Genomic DNA, 24856 nt, shown 5'->3' with positions numbered 1-24856 from the left:
TTGATGAGCAGAGAGATCTGGGAGTGCAGGTCCATTGTACCCTGAAGGTTGCTGCACAGGTGGATAGAGTGGTCAAGAAGGCATATAGTATGCTTTTCTTCATCGGATGGGGTATTGAGTATAAGAGCTGGCAAGTCATGTTAAAACTGTACAAGACATTGATTCGGCCACATTTAGAATACTGTGTACCGTTCTGGTCACCACATTACCAAAAGGATGTGGACGCTTTGGAGAGGGTGCAAGAGAAGGTTTATGAGGATGTTGCCTGGTATGGAAGGTGCTAGCTATGAAGAGAGGTTGAGTAGATGAGGATTGTTTTCATTAGGAAAAAGGAGATTGACAGGGGACCTGATTGAGGTCTACAAAATCATGAAGGTATAGACAGGGTGGATAGATAAGCTTTTTCCCAGTGTGAAGGATTCAATAATGAGAGGTCACACTTTCAAGGAGAGAGGTGAAAAGTTTAAGGGGGATACACGTGGCAAGTATTTCACACAGAGGGTGGTGGACGCCTGGAACGTGCTGCCAGCAGAGATGGTAGAGGTGGGCACGGTAGATTCATTTAAAGTGCATCTGGACAGATGCATGAGGAGGTAGGGAGCAGAGGGATACAGATGATTAGGAATTAGGCGACAGGTTTGGACAGTACATTTGGATCAGCTCAGACTCGGAGGGCCGAAGGGCCTGTTCCTGGGCTGTAAATTTTCTTTGTTCTTAAATTAGAATCCTTACAGTGTGGAAACAGGCCATTTGGCCCAACTAGTCCATACCAACCCTCCAAAGAGTAACCCACCCAGACCCAGTCCCTTACCCTATATTTACCCCTGACTAACTCACCTAATACTATGGGGCAATTTAGAATGGCCAATTCACCCTAACCTGCACATTTTTGGACTGTGGGAGGAAACCGGAGCACCCGGAGGAAACCCACGCAGACACGGGGAGAATGTACAAACTCCACACAGACAGTCACCCAAGGCTGGAATTGAACCTGGGACCCTGGTGCTGTGAGGCAGCAGTGCTAACCACTGAGCCATCCTATCACATACAGCAATCACATACAGTACTGGGCTCTTTCATCATATCTTCATGGACAGATTTTTCAATTTAAAAAAGTGAACCTCTTTGCACCATGGACTTACTTATCCATCACAACCTGCTTATAGGATGGATGGAGGGCATGGTGGCTCAATGGTTAGCACTGCTGCCTCACGGTGCCAGGGGTCCAGGTTCGATTCCCGCCTCATGTGTAGAGTTTGCACATTCTCCTCATGTCTGCATGGATTTCCTCCCACTGTTCAAAGTGCAGGTTAGATGGATTGCCAATAGGGATTAGGTGGGATGCTTTTCGAAGGGTCTGTGAAGACTTGAAGGGCAAAATGGCCTCGATGTGCACTGCAGGAAGTCTATGATCCGAATGGAAAGATAAACTAAGCTTTTATTAAAAACGGCATGTACCACTTCATCCAGAAACTAATACCAGTAAAGAGGAAGAGGTGGCTCACTAATTTCAGCTTCCCCATTGGTCACTTTTTAAAACAGGAAACAAATGGTAAATAATAAAATGCCAGTTATAAACAGCCCTACCTCCCATTTGCTCTCCTCAAGTTTTGGGGTTAGGTCATCCTGCTCCTGTCTGTAGGATGGACACTGGCCTTTGAGCTGCTCACATTCCTGCAGTAACTTGTCAAAGTCCTCCTGCAGCTTCCTCTTCTCCTGCTGTACCTTAAAGAGTTGGAGCTGCAGGCTCCGCTGGGTACACTGTGCCTGCTGACTGACTTGGCGCAGCTTGCTGCTATAGACACGTTTCAGCTCATCCATCTCCCTCTCCCACAGCCTCTGCTTATCCTCAAACACCTGGGCAATGGCGTCCTCGCTCTCATCCAAATTCCTCCTCACGTGTTTCAGCTCCACCTCCTTCTCGTGGAGCCGTTCCTCCAGCTCCCGGACCACATCCTCCATGGACCTGGAAAGCTCACAGGATGGTGACATGTGGCCCTGGGGGTTTAGCCGGCTCAGCACGGCCATGCTCTTACAGGAAAAACGGCCACTGTCTGAGCTCACCCCTGCCTTGGGAGCTCCATCAGTGTAACTTGACCCAATGTGGTTGATCTGACCCATGGAAGCACTGATCTGCCCAAAATGATGCTTCAGACCCATTCCACATGGAGGGAGACTCGTCATGGAGTTCCGTCCGGAGTCGGACATGTCTTCCTCTTGGCTGGAACTCCTGAAGTATTCCTGCTTTTCCTCTCCGTTCCTCCGGGATGAGTGGCTGGCCTTGCTGAGGCTGATATTGAGGCTGGTAGTGCTGTCAGATAGCTCCCTGCTCTGCTGTGGATACAGATTCTGCATCGAACTGAAGTTCTTTGGCACCACAGGCCTGAAGGCAGAGGATCGGAACCGAGACTGAGAGGAAAAGACAAGGTGGGTGAGACAGGAGTCAATATCAATGGGATTACATTGAACAGGCACACTTCACTGCATTGCTATTAGAGTCACAATCATCGAGATGTCCAGAACAGAAACAGAGCCAACCTGGTCCATACCAACCAGGTATCCTAAATTAATCTAGTCCCTTATGCCAGCACCTGGCCCATATCCCTCCAAACCCTTCCTATCCATATACCCATCCAGATGCCTTTTAAATGTTGCAATTGTACCAGTGTCCACCACTTCCTCTGGCAGCTCATTCCATACACGCACCACCCTCTGTGTGAAAACATTGCCCCTTAGGTCTCTTTTAAATCTTTCCCCTCTCACCCTAAACCTGCCTTCTAGTTTTGGACTCCCCCAGCCCAGGGAAAGGACTGTGTCTATTTATCCTATCAATGCTGTGCCTCTTATGATGTTGTGGAGGTGCTGGTGCTGGACTGGGGTGGACAAAGTCAGAAGTCACATGACACCAGGTTATAATCCAACAGGTTTAGTTGAAATCATGAGTGCTACTCTGAAAGCTTGTGATTTCAAATAAACCTGTTGGATTATAACCAGATGTCATGTGACTTCTGACCTCCTGATTTTATAAACCTCTATAAGGTCACCCCTCAGCCTCTGACGCTCCAGGGAAAACAGCCCCAGCCTGTTCAGCCTCCCCCTGTAGCTCAAATCCTCCAACCCTGGCAACATCCTTGTAAATCTTTTCTGAACCCTTTCATGTTTCACAACATCTTTCCTGTAGCAAGGAGGCCAGAATTGAACGCAACATTCCAATAGTGGCCTAACCAATGCCCTGTACAGCCACAACATGATCTCCCAACTCCTGAACTTTTCATAACAGTAGCGTGGATTACATGGACATACCCAGGCAGTGACCTCCCAGACTATACACTCAGTTCTGGGACAAGACTCTCTCACATACCATCAGCTCGATTACAACAAAAGCTCAGCAGCATACTCTTCCTGCTCGTCTTAATAATGGCAGCAATATTCAGGACAGGAGATGATAGATGTTGTTGTTTCAGCAACATGTTTGTCACCTGTCAAAGGTCCGACTTTCTGAAATAGAGTCGAGCTGTTATTTGCATTTTTATTACCATAATTACTTGTGTCTCCATGCAAATGAGATCCTCCATCATAGCTGAATCCCAACTGAGACTGTCTGGAATAGTCACTTTTAACTTTCACTGGTTTTTCTCTTGATGTAATTAAACTTTCAAGTTCTTACTAAACACCAACATCTGGGAATCTTAAATTACCTCTTTTCTGTCTGCAATGCTCTTAACATTTTACAGTCTGAAAATGTGACTTTCTCACTCCTTCAGGTGTCAATGTGCACATGTGTACTTGCAAAATAATGAATTGCATCAAATTGCAAAGCCTGTCTTGCTGTATTCAATCATCCAACAGGCACCAGGATCTTTGGCTATTCTTTAGGGATCAAAGCAGATATATTTTGCATTGCACGCTCCCCCAATCCCCTCCCAAGTTAAAGGTATTTCACCATAATATGTTGATATGGAGCAGTAGAAGACATGACAGGAAGGATTCATTGAATATCTCGCATCTATCTTCGCAATGCATACAAATGGTGTGAAAGATTGTGTCAAAAGAGCCAGGTATTATCGACAAGGTAACAAGTGTATCAAGAGGATGCACCTAAAAGAAAACTGGAAATTGCTATGTTCCCTGGACTGGGTGGAATGCAGCTTTGTCTGCTGAAAGAAGCAGAAACAGCAGAGACAGAGACACTGGTTACAATTCTTTAATCCTCATTGGATAGAGTGGTGGTGCTGGAGTTCTGGACATTTGCTCATGTTGTACGGCAAACTCGGTTTTAACCAGCACTCTCAATAAAGTCTCAAAATTATACACCTCAAATACCATGGGGTTTTCTGTATGATTCTGTCCAGTTACTACAGGATTTAAAATGTATTTATCTCAACGTAAATGTACTTATTGTTCACTCGAATGGCTACATGGAAAATCCACAGCTAATTCAATTTTGAATCAATTTCTCCTCAAATATTGCGACCTGCCGTGATATCCGAGCAGTCAATTGAGGGTGCGAGTGAGAGGGGCCCTCTGGCCTGTAGGCTTTACATCAGGCAAAGTTGCATTCTTATTTAAATGGTTTAAGCTGTAAATAAACTCGAACAGTGATGGGTACACCTGTTGCATTACATTTCTATTACTTAGTGTGTGCTATCACATCAAATATGTGGACCTCTTGATTATACGTTTGCTGTATAAGGGTTAAATGTTCATATTAAAATGACTCTAGCCTTTCTACTGATGTCACAGTCTGTGGGTGAAGATGAGGAGCTCTACTCTCGCTTTTGCAGGGAGCTGAGGTTTTTAAGAGTTCTGGAGGATTCCTTATCAGTTTCCTAAGGCCCTGATAATTGTAGCTGACCTAATGTAGTTGTACCTGGTGCTATCATATAAGAAGTCTCCAAGCTAACCAGGAGCAGCAGCTCTTCTGTCGATATTGTGCAGTGGGGTCGCCTTAACCACAAATCACTGGACAGGTCCACGATAAAGCAAAGGTAAAGGAGGACTGGTGGCAGTGAAACATCTCAAAAACCCCTACTCAGCACCATGTAGCCATAGAGGTAATAAATACCACATGAAAGCAGGAATGGTCACCTGGGAAAATACCACCACGAAGGTCACACCAGTGTTCAACAAAGGGATAAAGCAGAAACAAGGCAACTCGAGGTTAGACACCCCCCCCACCCCGCCCCACCCCCCCTCAGTATTGGAAACAGGTGGAAAGGCAAACATCCAGTTTATGCAGAGATACTGAGAGATTAATTAAGAAGGGAAAACATTGGCAAATGCAGTGCAAGGTGGGAAAATGCAAAGTTGCTCATTTTGAAATGGAGAACAAAAGAACAGAGTATTAGTTAAACGGAGAAAAAATTGTAGAAAGCTGCAACACAAAAGGGACTTGTGCACGAAACACAGAAAGCGAGCACACAGGGGCGGCAGGTATTCAGGAAGGGTCATGGAATATGGGCTCTTATTTCAAGGGGGTTGGAGTACATGAGTGGGGAAATCTTACTGCAACTGGATAAAGTGCTGGGAGATCACACCGAGAGAACTGAGAGCAGTTTTGTCCCTTATTTACGGGGAGAGGTCATTTCATTGGAGGCAGTTCAGAGAAGCTTCACTGGGATGATCCTGGTATGGAGGGATTGTCTTACGAGCAAAGGCTAAGCAGGCTGGAACTCTACTCACTGGAGTTGAGAAGACTGCGAGGCGATCTCATTGAAACATATCAGATTGTTAAGGGGCTTGACAGGGTCAATGCTGAAAAGATGTTTCCCTTCATGGGAGAGTCTAGGACCAGAGGGTATAGTCTCAGAGTAAAGGGACACCAAGTTAAGACCGAGCTGAGGAGGAATTTGTTTTGTCTCAGAGTTGGGTGTCTTTGGAACTCCTGGCCACAGAGAGCTGTGGGGGCTGAGTCCCTGTGCATATTTTTTAAGGCTGAGATAGGTAGATTCTGGATCAGTTGGGAAAAGCCCGGAAAATGGATGCAAGAATTATCGGATCAGCCATAATCCTATTGAATGGCAGAGCAGACATGAGGGGCTGAATGGCCTACTCCTGTTCCTGCTTCTAATAGCTTTACTATCAGGGACAAGACATTGATTAAGCAAGACAGCCAGTGGGTATTTGAGAATGGGTGAGGCATGTCTGACTGAAGGTGGTAACAGAGAAGGTTAATCTCGAGGCTGCAATTGGTAATCCATGTATGGGATTTTAGAAGGAACTCCACACACACCCAATGGATACAAAACCAGCTCAGTGACAGGAAGCCAAGGGCGATGGTGGCTGCGTGTTTTTCAGACTGGTAGGGAATTTGCTGTGGTGCTCTCCAGGATAAGTTCTGGGTTCACCCTCCAATATCAGAGCTTCAGTACTGTGTTTAAAAGTACCTTTTCAAATTTCCCTCCAACTGGAAGTGAACTCTTTGACAAATCGATCTCCTTCCCATCCTTATAAGATGTTTTGCCATAAATCTCACGTTGGCCATCCTTTCGACAGCGTTCCATGGAAGAACTCCCAGATGCGATCCTTTTCTCAGCCTTTGCTCCCTTTTTCGTGCTGTTCAGGTAGTTCAGTAACTCTCTCTGGCTTAACCCCTTTTTAAGCAGCCCGTCTGGCTGCCTGATGTTGTAAGCATTCCCATTTCTGCTGCTCTTCAGGCCATCACTGAGGAGGTCCCGTTTGTCAGCCATTAGACTACTAACACTTCCCATGATGCACTTGTTGCCTGGGGAACAAGAAGACAGGTCGTTGCAATGGTTGCTGTGATCACTGGATGTGGACAAGGTTTGGATTGTAGCCATGGACCCTCAGGAATCCAAGGAAGAGGCTCAAGAGCAACACTAGAAGGAAGAAAAGAGATGATTTAGAGCGCAAATTAAGGATGGAGGCAATGCAGACTAAGGTAAGAATGCAATGCATATCATCAATCATCACACAATATACAAAGGCATTTGGATAGATCTATGGTTAGGAAAAGTTTAGAGGGATATGGGCCAAACGCAGGCAAGGGATTGGGAAACTGGTCGGCATTGTCAAGTTAGACTGAAGGGTCTGTTTCCATACTGCATGTGACTAGCCTTTTTTTTACTGCATTTCAGTCTCAGTCTTGAGTTAAACATAATAATTAACACACAGTGTTCACTACAATAACACTCATTACAATCTTCCCCATAGATTAACTCCTGAACGTATGCAGCCTCAAGTTACAGATGCCACAGTGTTTGCAAGTAATTAATTACCAGCAAGTAATTAAGTTTCCCAGCTCATATTTGAGCAGGACCTGAATAGGAAAGGTTCAGAAGGATATGTGCTAAATGCAGGCCAATGGGAGGAGTTTAGTTTGGGAAGCCTGGTCAGCATGGATGAGTTGGACCAGAGGGTCTGATTCCAAGCTGTGTGCCTCTCTGACTGGAGATGGCTTGCTTTTATTCGTCAGAGGAAACAAAACATGAATGGGCTCTTATTACATAGTGAACGGGAAACAAAATGATCATCCTTCACAAAGTTTGAACTCTTTTTCTAATTACTGCCTTTGCCATACTATCCTTCAAAAGCATAGTTAAAAAAAAAACTTTTACCTGGGAGGCACATTTTGTAGGATAAATTAATCACCAAAGCTGCCCTTAAGGAAGTAGCCACAATGTTCCAGCTGATCTATTCCTATCTCAATTCAATCTTCAGGGTGGAAAGAATCAGCGATGAATAGTTGCTTTTCGATTTTGTTGAAGTGATGTGGTGACCCTGTCGAGGCTAATGTTCTATTACTCATCCCTAACAGGCCTGGAGCTTCTGGTGATGAACTGCCTCTGGAACAACTTCAGTTCTTAGGGAGTGGATATGCTGTGGGTACGGTGCTGCTAAAGATACATTCCCAGCATTTCGACCTAACGACACTGAAGTAACAGTGATACATTTCGACGTCGGGGTGGCGAGTGGTTTGGAGGTGAACTGGCAGGGGGTGGTGTTCCCATGTATCTGCTGCCCTTGTCCTTCTAATGGTCATGGGTTTGGAAGGGGCTGCTATGGAATTTGCAGAATTTCAGATCTGTTCTATTCCTTATTTCGTCAGGTAAACAATTAAACAAAAACATTTTAAAAAATAATTTCTTCTTCAGAAGTGTGCCAACTGAATGGAGGGAGTGAACGAATGAGGTCAGTTCAAACTCTCACCTTCAGCATTATGGTTCCTGCTGACAAAAAGGTGCAGGTATGGACAATAGATGAAAGTGGGGTGTGATTCCTTCAGTAGTCAAATAGTCTAGGGACACATGAAATGAATATTGGGTAAGGCACTAGCTGGCTATCAGTAACTAGACAACAGCACCTAGGAAACGCAGTTGATGTCATCCGGACATGAGATAAAAGGGAAATAAACTACCAGGAAAACAGAGCTGTTAATGCATTTTTATAAACCGTTCAGTCAGAAACTCCCCCGAAATACTGGAAATAAATTGTACTCCTTTTCTGAGCACTACAATATCGTCACTTCATGCTTCTTCACCAATTACCTGTATTGCAGCCTCTGCAATAGAAGGTGCATAAACAGTAAAACCATAATCCACCTGCACCCAGAGACTGAGGGCTCCAATAATAACGAAAATCACACACAGAGGAACTACCCAGCAATGCAATTAACGGAGTACAAGGCACAATGGTTACAGATCAAACCAACTTCCCACATGCTCGTGGATTCTGGTGTTAACTGATGTTATGTTCCATTTCTTTGCAGCAAAAGATGGGTTTTTGTTGCATTATGTGAAACAAGCCAGTTTTATCATCTCTGAGTGTTCTGAATTTGATTATACCAGAACGTTGCAGATACATCTCCTACTCTGCTCAAGTAACAATCCTTGACAGGTTCAGCAGAGGACTAGAACATGGAGCTGGTAACAGATTCAAATCCCCCCCCAGTCTTTCTTAGAGTGCGTAATTTGACTGATCAGCAAATGCCACTGTAGAGCTGACAGAGGAGGCTGGCCATTGCCATTCCTCTACAGTTCTCCAGGCTACACACATCTATAAGGTACCAAATTGTTTTCTTTTTGGTGACTATAAACTGGAATGTAGACAACTGTAACTGAAATACTAAAATTTTACAGTTCGAAAATCGTAAATGTTTGGAGCCAGGCAATTTGATTTAATTTGCTTTTTGAAGCCACGAGCATTCACTGGTATTGAGAGCCGAGAGTTAAAAAAAAATTTCCCCACGTCAGTCCTCTTGATTGGTTGGGCTAAGTGTTAAAAAGCTGGAAGTTGCAGAGCAGCAGAGGAGAGAAACACCCAGAGCCTGCAGTCAGAAAGCACCCATCTCTCCCCTCTCTACCCCCAACCCTTGTTGGAAAAAGTAGAAAAGTTAAGAAAGCTTAGAAGAAAGAATTTTAAAATAATAAGACCTAGGTCCACCTGATCTACCATCAAAGATCAACTGTTACCCTGTAGAGAGCAGCGGGTCACCATTGTTCAAATCAAACAGACTGAAAAAATAACTTTTCACCTTGCTGTTTGATTTTTTAGAATGTTGTTGACCCTGTATATACTCTGTAGTATCTATGTTAAAACCCTTCATTTTTTATCTGTCTTAATCACAATACAGCGTGCGTATGTGTCTCTTTGGAGTCTATGAAGGGGTGTAGTTTAATGTGTATAGTATCAGATTAGAAATACTCCCTTTCTCTGCTCCTATTCTCAGGTCCCAATAAACAGAATTCTATCATATTAATGATGTGAATTGTTTTTGCTTGAGTTAGAGGCAATCAGAAAACCCCATCATTTTGGTGGTCTTGTTAAATGCAAAAGTACATAAAATCCTGATGATGGCTTGTAGAACAATGGGGAACGATTATCAACAGTGTCTTCCCAGTTAGTTTATCACATTTCCATGAATCTTTTATCATCTTTAGGAAACGCACCACCAATTAGTATGTCTGATTAAGAAATGGTCTTCACACAGTCAAAGTTATACAGCATAGAAACAGACCCTTCGATTTAACCAGTCCATGTCAACCATAATCCCAAACTAAACTAGCCCCACTGCCTGTGCTTGGACTATATCCCTCCTAACATTTTCTACTCAGGAACTTATCCAAATGTCTTTTTGATGCTGTAACTGTGCTTGCACCCACCACCTACTCTGAAAATTCATTTCACACACAAAAATCGCCATTTATGTCTTTTAAAAATCTTTTTCCTCTCACCTTAAAAGTATGCCCCCGAATCTTGAAATCTCCCACCGTAGGGAAAAGACACCTGTCATTCACCTTATCTATGCCCCTCGATTTCATAAACCTCTATACAGTCACCTGTTGAGAGTGTGGTGCTGGAAAAGTACAGCAGGTCAGGCAGACTCTGAGGAGCAGGAAGGTCGCCATTTTAGGCACCAATCCTCCATCAGGCTTATGCTCAAAACAGACTCCCCTGCTGCTCGGATACTGCCTGACCTGTTCTGCTTTTCCAGCACCACACACTTTAGATTAGATTAGATCCCTTACAGTGTGGAACCAGGCCCTTCAGCCCACCAAGTCCACACCGACCCTCCGAAGAGCAACCCACTCAGACCCATTCTCCTACGTTTACCACTGCACCTAACACTACGGGAATTTTAGCACGGCCAATTCACATAACCTGCACATCTTTGGACTGTGGGAGCAAACAGGAGTACCCAGAGGAATCTTGACTCTGATCTCCAGCTGCTCCTCTATAAAGTCACCTCTCAACCACCTATGCTCCAGTGAAAAACATCCCAGCCTATCCAGCCTCTCCTTATAACTCTCATCCTCCATTCCTGGTCAATCTTTTCTGAATCTTCTCTAATTTAATAATATCCTTCCTACAACAGGGTGATCAGAACTGAACACAGTGCTCCAGACGAGCCTCACCAATGTCCTACACTACCTCAACATGGCATCTCAACTCCTATACTCAACAATCTACTCCACGAACAGGAAATCAATGTTTCATGTACATTACACAGCTCAATGGAAAACTCTCCAGTATTAATTTGCTACTTCAGATAGGAAGCTAATCAGTTTAAAAAGTGATCCAAATGTCACTGGAGATGATAGCAAACTGTACAGTACCCTAAAACTAGACACTGTCACTGGCTGACAGTGTGGTACAGAGATAGACCTCCCTTCACAGGAAGGTCAGGTAACCCAAAAGGGTAAATATCAATCCAGAGCAGTGAGACCTTTCATCAACTTCATCCAGAAAGACAACTTGGAAATCAAGCCAAACAATTGCAATGTCTTGTGGAGAAAATCAGTTTTTCTCCTTCTGCCTTAGGATCACTCTTCCATTTCCGAAGAGCTTCATACCATCAACACAAATTCAAGTCTGGGTCCAAAAGTTCCACTGGGGGCCAGGGGCCTAATTAACTTCACATCTTTTCCAAAGAGTCATAGAATCCCTGCAGTGTGGAAGGGGACATCTTGGCCCATCAAATCCACACAGACTCTCTGAAGAGCATCCCAACCAGACCCACCCCTCTACCCTATCCCCTGCATTTCCCATGGCTAATCCATTGTCACCTGCACATCTTTGGACTGTGGGAGGAAGCCAGAACACATTCATGCAGACATGGGGAGAATGTGAAAACTCCAAACAGATAGTCACCTGAGGCTGGGATTGAACCTGAATCCCCAGCGCCGAGAGGTAGTGATCCTAACCACTGAGTCACCATGCCACCTCAGGACTGCCAAGGGGCGAAGTCATAAAGATATTTCAAACTATGGTAGAAGTGAATAGGGCTGATGTGCAGATGATGTTTCCAATTAGTCCAGAACTGGGAAACCAAAATCCAAGAACCAATAAATTCAATTAGGAACTCAAGAAACTGTTCCCAGAGAGTGGTCAGAATATGAAACGGACTGAATGGAGTACGACATGTATCAGTGAAAGCTAGGCGAGCATATGAAGGGAAAGGAATTGAAGGAGGTGGTGACAGGGTTGAATAAAGCAGCATGAACACCAGCTTCGATTTCTTGGCTGTGTTTCTGTGCTGTATATGTAATTGGACAGAAGACAGTTAGAGACATTGCATCGTAGCCTAGAAATCTGACCAGTTACTTTGACATAGATGTTCAGATTAACTGAAAAATACAAAAGCACTTATCCACAGAAACAGGCCAATACAGGTTTATTCTGAATGACTCAACCTGTAACAGAATTCAACAACTTCCTCCGTTACTGGACACCATCTGCATCAATATCCCCTGTCCCAATGGTTTGCAATTTTTTTTTGCAATAATCACCCCATCATTGCAGAGTCCAACAAAAATATATTTTTTGCCAAGTCTTTGGTATTTGTATTTCCTTCTATCAGAATGTATCCTCGATGACAGCCAAACCTTCAGAACGCTTCTGACAGCTGTACATTATAATCTAACGGAGGTGTCCACCTTCATGTTGATTAAATGTTACATCTTGAATTTTCCAGTTTAAACTCATGACAAAAACCTAATCACTGTTTTATCCCTTTTGGAAATATCCTCATCAAAACCAGTGTGTACAAGACAATTTTCTGATTCAGCATGTGGATGTACCTACCAGAGAAGGTACAAAACTTGACCTACTCTTGGGAAATAAGGCAGGACAGGTGACTGAGGTGTCAGTGGGGGAGCACTTTGGGGCCAACGACCATAATTCTATTAGATTTAAAATAGTGATGGAAAAGGATAGATCAGATCTAAAAGTTGAAGTTCTAAATTGGAGGAAGGCCAATTTTTATCGGTACTGGGCAAGAACTTACAAAAACTGATTGGGGGCAGATGTTCGCAGGTAAAGGGACGGCTGGAAAATGTGAAGCCTTCAGAAATGAGATAACAAGAATCCAGAGAAAGTATATTCCTGTCAAGGTGAAAGGAAAGGTAGGTATAGGGAATGCTGGATGACTAAAGAAATTGAGGGTTTGGTTAAGAAAATGAAAGAAGCATATGTTAGGTTACAACAGGATAGATTGAGTGAATCCTTAGAGTATAAAGGCAGTAGGAGTATACTTAAGAGGGAAATCAGGAAGGCAAAAAGGGGACATGAGATAGCTTTGGCAAATAGAATTAAGGAGAATCTGAAGGGTTTTTACAAATACATTAAGGACAAAAGGGTGACTAGGGAGAGAATAGGGCCCCTCAAAGATCAGCAAGGCGGCCTTTGTGTGGAGCCGCAGGAGATGGGGCAGATATTAAATGAGTATTTTGCATCAGTATTTACTGTGGAAAAGGATATGGAAGATATAGAATGTAGGGAAATAGATGGTGACATCTTGAAATTTCCATATTATAGAGGAGGAAGTGCTGGATGTCTTGAAACTGTTAAAGGTGGATAAGTCCCCAGGACCTAATCAGGTGTACCTTTGACCTCTGTGGGAAGCTAGAGAAGTCATTGCTGGGCCCCTTGCTGAGATATTTGTATCATCAATAGTCACAGGTGAGGTGCCGGAAGACTGGAGGTTGGCAAACATGGTGCCACTGTTTAAGAAGGGTGGTAAGGACAAGCCAGGGAACTATAGACCAGTGATCCTGACCTCGGTGGTGGGCAAGTTGTTGGAGAGGGAATCCTGAGGGACAGGATGTACATGTATTTGGAAAGGCAAGGACTGATTAGGGATAGTCAACATGGCTTTGTGCATTGGAAATCGTGTCTCACAAACTTGATTGAGTTTTTTGAAGTAACAAAGAAGATTGATGAGGGCAGAGCAGTAGATGTGATCTATATGGACTTCAGTAAGGCGTTCGACAAGGTTCCCCATGGGAGACCGATTAGCAAGGTTAGATCTCATGGAATACAGGGAGAACTAGCCATTTGGATACAGAACTGGCTCAAAGGTAGAAGACAGAGGGTGGTGGTGGAGGGTTGTTTTTCAGACTGGAGGCCTGTGACCAGTGGAGTGCCACAAGGGTCGGTACTTTTCATAATTTATATAAATGATTTGGATGCGAACATAGGAGGTATTGTTAGTAAGTTTGCAGATGACCCCAAAATTGGAGGTGTAGTGGACAGTGAAGAGGGTTACCTCAGATGACAAAGGGATCTTGATTAGATGGGCTGAGAAGTGACAGATGGAGTTTAATACTTATACACTTAATGGTAAGGTCCTAGGGAGTGTTGCTGAACAAAGAGACCTAGGAGTGCAGGTTCATAGCTCCTTGAAAGTGGAGTCACAGGCAGATAGGATAGTGAAGAAGGTGTTTGGTATGCTTTTCTTTATTGGTCAGAGTATTGAGTACAGGAGTTGAGAGATCATGTTGCGGCTGGACAGGACATTGGTTAGGTCACTGTTAAAATATTGCGTGCAATTCTGGTCTCCTTCCTATCAGAAAGATGTTGAGAAACGTGAAAGGATTTGGAAAAAATTTACTAGGACGTTGCCAGGGTTGGAGGGTTTCAGCTATAGGGAGAGGCTGAACAGGCTGGGGCTGTTTTCCCTGGAGTGTTGGAGGCTGAGGGGTGGCCTCAGAGTTTTATAAAATTATGAGGGACATGGATAGGGTAAATAGACAAAGTCTCTTCCCTGGGGTGGGGGGTCCAGAACTAGAGGGCATAGGTTTAGGGTGAGAGGGGAAAGATATAAGAGACCCAAGGGGCAACTTTTTCACGCAGAGGGTGGTGCGTGTATGGAATGAGCTGCCAGAGGAAGTGGTGGAGGCTGGTACAATTGCAAAATTTAAGAGACATTTGGATGGGTATATGGATAGGAAGGGTTTGGAGGGATATGGGCCAGGTGCTGGTAGGTGGGTCTAGATTGGGTTGGGATATCTGGTCGGCATGGACGGGTTGGAATGAAGGGTCTGTTTCCGTGCTGTCCATCTCTATGACTCTATCCCAAGGTTCTAATGCTTAACCAAGTACATCCAAAGTCATTTAATACTCTGTAAATCATTTTGGCTTAAAACATCACAGGCAATGACACTGAATTCCATTTGCCAGTTTTGAACCTATTGCTCAAGCCCATGACAAATCCGTTTCGGTTTCCTTTAATCTTCTGTTTAATGAATGGTACTATTTTTGGAATCATCTGCAAAATTTCACCACCAGGCCATGTGCAAGTTCGCAACACCCTCCCACAGCAAGTGCCAACACCTGGTACTCACCACCACCAACATCTGCCAGCAATGACATCACTCTCCTCTCCTGCCGGTTCTGTTGAGTTCATTCTTCAAATATTACTATTCTTTGAAATGTATCCTATCACTGGGTCTCACTTCACTCTGACATGATCTCCTCTCTCAAACTAAATTCAACTGCTTGTTTCTTCTTGTTTAAATCTGTGCTTGCCTGATAGCAAAGCATCCAACAAATATCATCCTCTTCACTGCTGGTGTAACCCATCACATCTAGAGAATTATCCTCTGAGATTGGAGTGGCTAATCACCACAAAAAGGTCAAGTGGACAAGAAGTTGTCCGGTAATCATACTGTAAAAAGCCCTTCATCAATAAACAAACTCAATTTTGACACCCAATGTTATGATCCAGAGAGAGAGAGACAGAGAGAGAGACACAGACAGACAGAGAGAGACAGACACACGCAGACAGACAGAGAGAGACAGACACACACACACAGACAGAGAGAGAGAGATAGCGATAGAGAGAGACAGAGAGAGAGAGAGAGAGAAAGACAGACAGACAGACTCTTTCAATGCCAAGTGTAGCAATGTTAGAGTGAGCTGATGCAAGGGTTAAATAGGTATGTTTTTGTTCAACCGGCCAGTACCTGACATTTCTGGAGTGCTTGCAAGGACATAAGACCCAAGAAACCTTTGACCCTGCCCTCCACCGAGCCACCCAAGACCAGACAATAACAGAAACCAGGGGAGTTTTGTTTCCTCCATGCTATGATGAGACCTGCAGTGAAAAGGGTGGGAGAGTACAGAAAGAATGGGAAAAAAAATCAGAACTACAAAGATCAAGGAAAAACTTTGAGATTTTTCCCTGGAGCGTTGATGGAACAACTTCAGGATTTTGTCACTGAGTGGCAGTGATCTTGTTTCCAAGTGCTTGCACCTCATTAAAACCCCAGCTCACCTTCTTTCCACAGCACGTCCAATTCTCCGCCCTTACCCAAGAAGCTGGATACCATTGAAGTGGGAGATAGCAATCGGAGCAGGGACCACTGGTTGCCCTAAACATCATCCAATTGCTGCTTCACTCCAACCTCCCAGCATGCTCCATGGCCACTATCCTTTTTGACCCTTCACCTATGTACATTGGCATCGACAAACTATCAGCCTCACCTCACCATCACGCCGGCTCTTCAACCAACATAGACTCCACTTCCACACCTCAGCTTGGAGCTCAGGAACACCTAGATGTATATGCTCCTGGCTGGTGGCTTAGCTCACAGGGACACACTCACCTTGTGCATCGATACAGGACGGAATTCCTGGTTTTTAGTTTGTGTTCTTCAGTGCTCACTTGGACACAGCCAGCCTAGGCTGGCCATTGTGCTTTCACAGTGCACAAGGTCCTTAAAGCTCAGCTACACGTTCGAAAGCCAAAACAGAAATTGCTGGAGAAACTCCATCAGGTCTGGCAGCATCTGGCGAGAGAAACCTGAGTTAACATTTCAGGTCCAGTGACCCTTCCTCAGAGCTCCAGATGCTGCCAGACCTGCTGAGCTTTTTCAGCAACTTCTGTTTTTGTTTCTGATTTAAGCATCCACAGTTCTTTCAGATTTTAGTAGAGGACTTGACTGGATGCAAGCAAACACCTGAGCTGAAAGAGTGTTCACCCCGAGAACAACACTAACATGTAGCTCCTTTCCAGTTGTTTCTTTAAACCCATTCCAATCCTCAGTGTCCAGGCAGACAGAGAGGAAGGAAATATAGTCTCTTTATTGATCACATCACCCTCTCTTTAACCTTTGACCAATGGATTAAATCACCAGAGATACGTACTGACGGAATTACACACTGTATCGTCAATGCTGAGGGTCCCGGTTATTAATTTGGGTCAAAGTGACAGGCTCACCCTTGCCCAATGACATTGACCAACCACCTCCCTCCGATCAAGGACAATAGTTAGCTTCTCATCAGGGAGAAGAATTGCCTAAATATTCAGCCCTTGCTTTTGGAAATTCAAGTAAGATTGTGAAATTAGTAGAAGTCTTTTGACCCTCTGTCTGAGAAAATTGTAACTAAGAAATCCAAATGCTCAGAGAAATCAGCAGGATGTGAGTGAGGGAAAACTTTGTGCTTGCTCCATCTATCTCTGGTTTACACAACAATCCATTAATTAACAACATTCAGAAGTCAAAGAGAATAATCCTACCACACAGAGTGTCTCTTTTCTCCCTCATTTTCCAAGTCAGCCACCCAACAGCCTCTAATGCAACTGCCAATTGTTAACTGTAGATAGTTTTGAACTGTAAATATAAGCAAGGAAAGGCAATAGATTGTCCAAACTCATAATTAAGGAACTTTAGAGCAGGCCAACAAATCAAAATGAAATTCAAACCTGAAACAGAAGGCTAACCCAATTCACACCCAAAGCTTTGTTTTCTTATTAATGCTGAGGACCTGATGTAATGTTCACATTTCGCTGTAAATGTTTGTAGCGATCAGCAGTGCTCTGCCATAGGACAGCTGAAGTGTTAGTGATTCTGACAGAGCAAGAGTGCGGAATTAACACACACACAGTTACAATGACAAATCCCTGAAGCAGCCATGGGTTAGTGATGTATCTGCACTGATATGGGGTCAGCCTCCCTCACTGTCAACACTCAAACTCGCTCAAATTCCTTCAGTGGAATTACTGTTTAATATTTGATACAGCACAAAATGAAAGTTGATTTTTTTTTAAAGAAGGCAAGATGAAGAAACTGGAAGTTGGTTCGCAAAATTACAGCACTTAGGTTTGAAGATAAAAATGGGAAGAACCACAGATGCTGTAAATCAGAAAGAAAAACACAAAATTGTTGTAAAAGCTCAGCAAGTCAGGCAGCATGTGTGGAGAGAAATCAGAGTTAATGTTTTGGGCCCGGTGACCCTTCCTCTGGGCTTTTCCAGCAATTTCTGTTTTTGTTTAGATTACTTACAGTGTGGAAACAGGCCCTTCGGCCCAACAAGTCCACACCGCCCCGCCGAAGCGCAACCCACCCATACCCCTACATTTACCCCTTACCTAACACTACGGGCAATTTAGGATGGCCAATTCACCTGACCTGCACATCTTTGGACTGTGGGAGGAAACCGGAGCACCCGGAGGAAACCCACGCAGACACGGGGAGAACGTGAAAACTCCACACAGTTAGTCGCCTGAGGCGGGAATTGAAACCGGATCTCTGGCGCTGTGAGGCAACAGTGCTAACCACTGTGCCACCGTGCCGCCGTGTTGGGCTGGAAGATAGTGGATTGGATCAGGATTGACTAACAGACAGAGAACAAGATCAGAACAAGTAGGTCATTCCCAGCAGACTGTGACTAGTGAGGTAAAGGATCACTACTTCAGTCACAGTTATTTATGGGAGGACAACATATGTGCTGTGAGGAAAATGCAAAGCAGTTTCAAGAGCATTTGGACAAAGTTACTGAGTGAGCAAGAATATGGAATGGAATGTGAACAAAGTGAGGTGACTATTCACTTTGGTAAGAAGAGAGGTAGAGAGGTGGAGAGTATTTCTGAAATGATCAGAGGTTAGATTGAGTTGATATACTAGAAGCTATTAAAGGTGAACATGTCTTTATCACCGAAGGACTTGGGTGAAGCCTTGCTTCAGTTGTATGGATATTTGGTTAGGCCGCACTCAGTGTGCAGAGCTTTTGGTCGTGTCAACTTTAAGCTTCACCTGTGTACAAGAGGCAGAACTGTCCTATAAAGGAGGGCTTGATCAGACTGGGGCCTGCATTGTCTTGAGGTTCAAAGAACGAGAGGCGATATTATTAAAACCCACACTATACCAAAAGGGATAGAGGTAAGTTGTCCCCACTGCTTGGTGCATCTAGAATAAGGGGAGACAATCTCAAACCAAGAGAGAAGCCATGCAGGACCAAGAAGAGGAAGAATCTCTTGACCAGACAGAGGTTAATCATTGGAATTATCTTCTTAAACTCAGCCATGGAGTATTTTTAATGTTGAGATTGACCAATGTCTAAATATCAATGACACGTAGCAATATGGGGATAGTGTGGGGAAAAGCTATTGAAGTGGGTGATCAGCCATGATTGTATTGAATGGTAGAGCTGGTTTGATGGGCTGAATGGCCCACTTTTGTTGCCATGTTCCCGCAGACAGACAGATTGAGAGAGGAAAAGTAGCCTTGCTCAATCTCTCCTGGTCATCAAAACTTTCCTTAATTTCAAATGCCAACAGTGTAACATGACTGAAGGATGGAGCAGAATATACAGTATTTACTGTTCTCCTCCCAATGGATGGTGGGTATGTTCATCAGGATTTGCAGTTGTGTTGTTTAAAGATCAGAAAGGTTTGTGTCAGGGTGAGGCAGGATACGTGTACTATGGAGTATTAAGCATTATTTAATTGGATTCCTAAAGCCAGCACTTGGCCAATGATACCAAGAACGGAATTCAACAGGAAATACAATTGACAGTTGCCCGTCCTTTCCACCTCGGAGCCCAGCTTCTCCAAAGCCAAAGACAACTGCTGACCTGTTTCCTGATGTAATATCATCCTTTGGCACCACACACTTAACTCAGGCTTGAGGCTGGAAACGTGAATTTCTAATGGCTATTCAATGCCAGTGGACCACTGCAATTAACATCAACCTCGCGCTGCCCAGCTTATATCCACACATTCACAACCAAGTGTGTCACAGGATGGTGATTGGAAGCAAGATGTGAGCAACATTTACACATCACTCAGCTTAGAGTCAGGTGATCCAACCATAGTTTTCAGATCTGCAGAGGATTCCAAGTAATAAATGTCTCATCATCTCAGGAGAAAGAAAAATCATGTGGGACTTTTTCTTGGAGCATCTGGCCTCTCAATTAACCTCTTCATTTCCTACCCTATTGCAAACATGGCTCCAATTCAGAGACAGAGCCTGGCATTGTGGCAGAATGAAGCAACAGGAAAATACCTCGGGCACAAAAATGGAATTTGAATACACAAAATTATAAGCTCAAATCGTACCAGACAAAACTGGAAGTTATGAGCAAATTACTGCAGAGGCTGCAATCTGAACTGAAAATAATAAATCAGCATCTGGAGAGGAGAGGGGGAGAGAAGGGGAGAGAGGGGGGGGGAGAGGGGGGAGAGAGGGAGAGAGCTAACGGTTCGAGTCTCTCTCTCTCTCTCCATGGATGCTGTCTGACCCACTGTGATCTCCAGCATTTATTATTTTCGAACTGGAAGGAAGTAGGCCTTATCCCTTTATGGAGTAGGCCAGACCACTCAAAACATTATTAAGCAGGTAGAGACCATAACTTTGCAATCTGTTTTGGTAAGTGTACAGTAAAAATTACTCTGAGTAAGTTAGCGAGGTTAACTACCAGGTTTAAAACAGACAAAAAAAAATTTATTCACAAAATTACACAGTGAAACACGAAGAACAGAATAATGAACCCCTACAGAACTCAGTCTATCCAAATTAGACTTAATTATGCTGTTCCGAATATACACAACAGTCCCAATAAGCAAATTCCCTTTAAAAACCAGTATAAATGGAACACATGCTTTACAGACTGAAGTTAGAAGGAGAGACAGAATTTCCACACAGTTCACTGCTGAACTCCCAACCAGTTCTGGTCTGAATTAAACTGCTCAGCTAGAGAGCTGACCACTCCCCTTTCATTCTACAGTCACTTCCAAAACATGACCACTTTGGCCTGAAGTCTCATCTGTTTACATAAAGGTCTCCCAGAATCCTTTTCATCTCTGTACCAAACCAGTCTGATCAGAGCCCGGCCTGGTTCGTTACCCCTCTGAAAAAAATCAAGGACAGAGTCTCCTTGAGCCAAGAAACAGCTTTTACAAACAAAAAGGACTAGCTTTGTGACATCCCACGATTGAACATGCAGCACATTCAAAGAGGAGGAAAAAATATATACCTGGTGAATGTATTAACTACCTATAGGAACTAAAAATAAAATCTGGAAATGGGGAATCCTAGCTGTATATAATAAGGCCAATTTGGATCATAAATAAGCGAAGCCTTTTCCAAACCAAAACAACCAAATGTTACAAAAACACATGGACTTCTGCAGGAATCTCTTTGGCAAGTGTTCCACAGAACTCACTGGATGGCCCGATGAGGTGAATGATCAACATGTTTCAGATTGAGATTTCCTAAAGATGGATGGGGGTCATTATTTGCTGCTCACAGGGTGCTCTGAACAGCCATCTGGATCCTCATTAAACTTTCCGTAAATCCAGCAAAATCAACAGGATCCATACCTGGTTTGCAGGAAATAAATGATGCAGGCACTTTTGTTGGAAACAGATTTTACTGAAGACTGTCAGATCACCAGCCTTTGAAGTAATTTCCTCCTCACTAAATGAGCCATTTGGCTAGTATAATGGCCCTGTTACATTTAAAATTTCCAGCCTGACTTTAGAGTGTACATGAGACAGTGGAAGCCAGACACAAACTTCAGATAGGTCAGACTCCTGTTCACATTGCACTCACCCAACACTTAGAGTCATAGAGATGTACAACACGAAAACAGATCCTTCCGTCCAACTCGTCCATGCTGATCAGACATCCCAATCTAATCTAGTCCCATTTGCCAGCACTTGGCCCATATCCCTCCAAACCCTTCCTATTCATATACCCATCCAGATGCCTTTTAAATGTTGCAATTGTACCAGCCTCCACCACTTCTTCTGGCAGCTTATTCCTTAGATCCCTTTTATATCTTTCTCCTCTCACCCTATACGATGCCCTCTAGTTCTGGACTCCCCTACCGCAAAGAAAAGACTTTGTCAATTAACCCTATCTACGCTCCACATGACTTTATAAACCTCTATAAGGTCACCCCTCAGCATCTGACACTCCAGAGAAAACAGTCCCAGCCTATTCAGCCTCTCCCTGTAGCTCAGATCCTCCAACCCTGGCAGCATCCTTGTAAATCTTTTCTGAACCCTTTCAAGTTTCATAACATCCTTCTTGATTGAACTGCGCAACTTTCCTGAGCACAGATGGGGAGGTGTCTGCTGTGGACTGAGGTAGATAAATTCAGAAGTCACATGACACCAGATCATAGTTACCCTGTTGGATTATAACCTGGTGTCACGTGACTTCTGACATTTTCTTGAGCCCAGTTAAAGGAACATGCATAAAGACAGGTCTAGTTAATGCGCAACAGAGTGAATATAATCAATCAATCTCCATCCATGCTCCACCAAGAGAGTGCAGCACATTAAATTACTGAACAAAGCACAAAACTGGCCACAGCACAACCCATTTATAAACTGGCAATTTTGTCTGTGGCTGATAAAATTAATTTTAAACCAGGCAGAAAACACTACTGCACCAGCAGAAAAGGATCAGGTGCAAGGTAAGGTCAATCCAGCTATTCAGCTGGTTTTATCAAATACAGAGAAATCAAATGACAGAGATAGGGGATAACTATTTCCAGCAACTGATGGATCTCGGGCACAGGCTTTCAGGTTGCTTGCATCTTCTTGCTCTCTGGTAAGTGTTGTCACGACTATAGTGTTGTCAGAGAAAATAATTCTCACATGACCTTGTGGAAATGTTGCAATGTAACCTAATCAATCCAGGGGAAGAGGAAGTTTGCTCCTGAAAAAGGAATAGGGCTTGGGATAAGGGGGAGGTGATGGCCTAATGGTATTATCGCTGGATGATTAATCTGGAAACTCAGCTGATGTTCTGGGCACATGGGTTCAAATCCTGCCATATTTGAATTTGAGTTTTTTTTTAAAATCTGGAAATAAGAGTTTAATGATGACCATAAAGTCATCTGGGTCAGTAATGTCCTTTAGGGAAGGAAACTGCCATCCTTACCCGGTCTGGCCCTACATGTGAATCCAGACCCACAGCAATGGGGTTGACTCAATTAGGGATGAGCAATAAATGCAGGCCTAGCCAGAGATATCCACGTGCCATGAGTAAGTTGAAAAAAAGGAGGTTGCTGACTGAAGTAGGGCCTTTTTACTATGGTAAGGGCTTTTGCCCAAAACGTTGATTTCACTGCTCATTGGATGCTGCCTGAACTGCTGTGCTCTTCCAGCACCACTAATCCAGTATATCCTTTTTACTATGGGTGAGTTGAGGAGTAAGGTTAAAGTGAAGGAGTGAAATAATCTTCTCAGACACTTCACTGAGATACAGAGCAAAGCTGGAGAAACTGGAAACGTGAATGAAAGCTAGAAGGGGAGCTAGGAGTGCGGAGGTGAAAGAGTTTCAAAGAGGGACCCCAACACCAGGAACCCAGCCCGCACAAAATCCAAATGGTGGGGGGGTGGAACATGGGAGACAAAAACACAGCCTTCAGGGGATTACATAAGCGAGGCAGGTGGTTAGACAGTGACCAGGGACCAATGTCATAGGCAAGAAATTAAAGACCATCAATATGAAAAATGATGAATCTGGCCAAGGTAGGTCAGTGATAACAAGCGTATTAGGCAAACAGGACACGGTACAAGGTGGGATGTAGCTGACCACAAGGTTGGGAGGAGTTGGATTTTAAGAGCAGACCCTGGAAGTGACAATTGATAAAGATGTGAAAAGGTTTCAGCAGCTCTGTGCTGTCCTGTGTCCTATTCTGTTTTTCCAGCACTTTCCATAGTTCTTAACCCAGAAGGATACCCAGGTATGTGTCACACAAAGGACTGCAATAAAATTGTCTTCAATTCTTTATTCCTCCGACATTTTATCAGAATCACAGGCATTTGAGCAAGGCCAGGGTTGAAGGATTTGAGCAAAAGGGAGAGGTTGAATAGACTAGGTTGTTTTCCCTGGAGCTTTTCCCTGGGGTACGGGAGTTCAGAACTTGAGGGGATAGGTTTAGGGTGAGAGGGGAAAGATATAAAAGAGACCTGAGGGGCGACTTTTTCACGCAGAGGGTGGTACGTGTGTGGAATGAGCTGCTAGAGAAAGTGGTGGAGGCTGGTACAATTGAAACATTTAAAAGGCACTTGGATGGGGATATGAATAGGAAGGGTTTGGAGGGATATGGGTCAAGTGCTGGCAAATGGGACCAGATTAATTTAGGATATCTGGTCAACATGGACAAGTTTGACCGAAGGGTGTGTTTCCATGCTGTACATCTCTATGACTCTCTGGCATTTTGTTTTATACACTAACAGGATGAGGGGCTCACTTGCTAGGCCTGCATTTACTGCCCATACCCAATTCAGTCAACCCCATTGCTGTGGGTCTGGAGTCCCATGTAGGCCCAGACCAGATAAGGATGGCAGTTTCCTTCCCTAAAGGGCATTACTGACCCAGGTGGACTTTTCCCTGACAATAGATCCATGATCATCCTTAGAGTCTTAAATTCCAGATTTTTATTGAATTCAAATTCCATCACCTGCTGTGACGGGTTTTGAACCCAGCTCCCTCTTACCTGGGTCTCTGGATTAATAATCCACTGGGCCATCACCATTCCCTAAGGACATTAAACCTTAGAGGGTTACTGCTTTGGACCCAGTATCTGACAGTCTCCAGAGCTTTTTACTTATATTTACAGAACTACTGCTTAATATTCAGAATGTATCAAAGTGCTTTGTAATGAAAGATCATTGGAAATGTACAACTACAAGTGATGAAAGCTTGGGGAAAATAAATGTCTAAGTAAAGGAATACTGCTTTCCCACTCAGCTCCTTTTCTCAAGATAGATGATACTTTATGAATGAAAGTAGAACCATCTGTCAGAAGCTCCTTTCCAATTATATGCACAGACAGAAAAAGTGGATCTTATAAAGTGCAAGACTTTTATTAA

The 24856-nt window shown here is 43.8% G+C and overlaps 1 protein-coding gene across 6 annotated transcripts in view; it reads right to left on the bottom strand.

The window, feature by feature from the left end:
- The window catches only part of n4bp3 (NEDD4 binding protein 3), a 129251-nt gene that overhangs the window by 10188 nt on the left and 94207 nt on the right, over positions 1-24856 (bottom strand). For 5 of the 6 annotated variants that reach the window (XM_072591203.1, XM_072591205.1, XM_072591206.1 and 2 more), the window contains exons 2-3: positions 6387-6839; positions 1588-2409 (exon numbers count right to left, since the gene is read on the bottom strand). In XM_072591203.1, the coding sequence (XP_072447304.1) occupies positions 1588-2409; positions 6387-6800 (1236 nt within the window). In that variant the 5' untranslated portion in view covers positions 6801-6839. Of the gene's footprint in view, positions 1-1587; positions 2410-6386; positions 6840-7577; positions 7599-24856 lie in introns of those variants that run through there. The other variant, XM_072591207.1, reaches the window with a different exon arrangement.

Source organism: Chiloscyllium punctatum, chromosome 20 (genome assembly GCF_047496795.1).
Source record: "Chiloscyllium punctatum isolate Juve2018m chromosome 20, sChiPun1.3, whole genome shotgun sequence".
In the NCBI taxonomy this organism is placed as follows: domain Eukaryota; kingdom Metazoa; phylum Chordata; class Chondrichthyes; order Orectolobiformes; family Hemiscylliidae; genus Chiloscyllium; species Chiloscyllium punctatum.
This window is presented reverse-complemented; position numbering and strand designations above follow the sequence as displayed.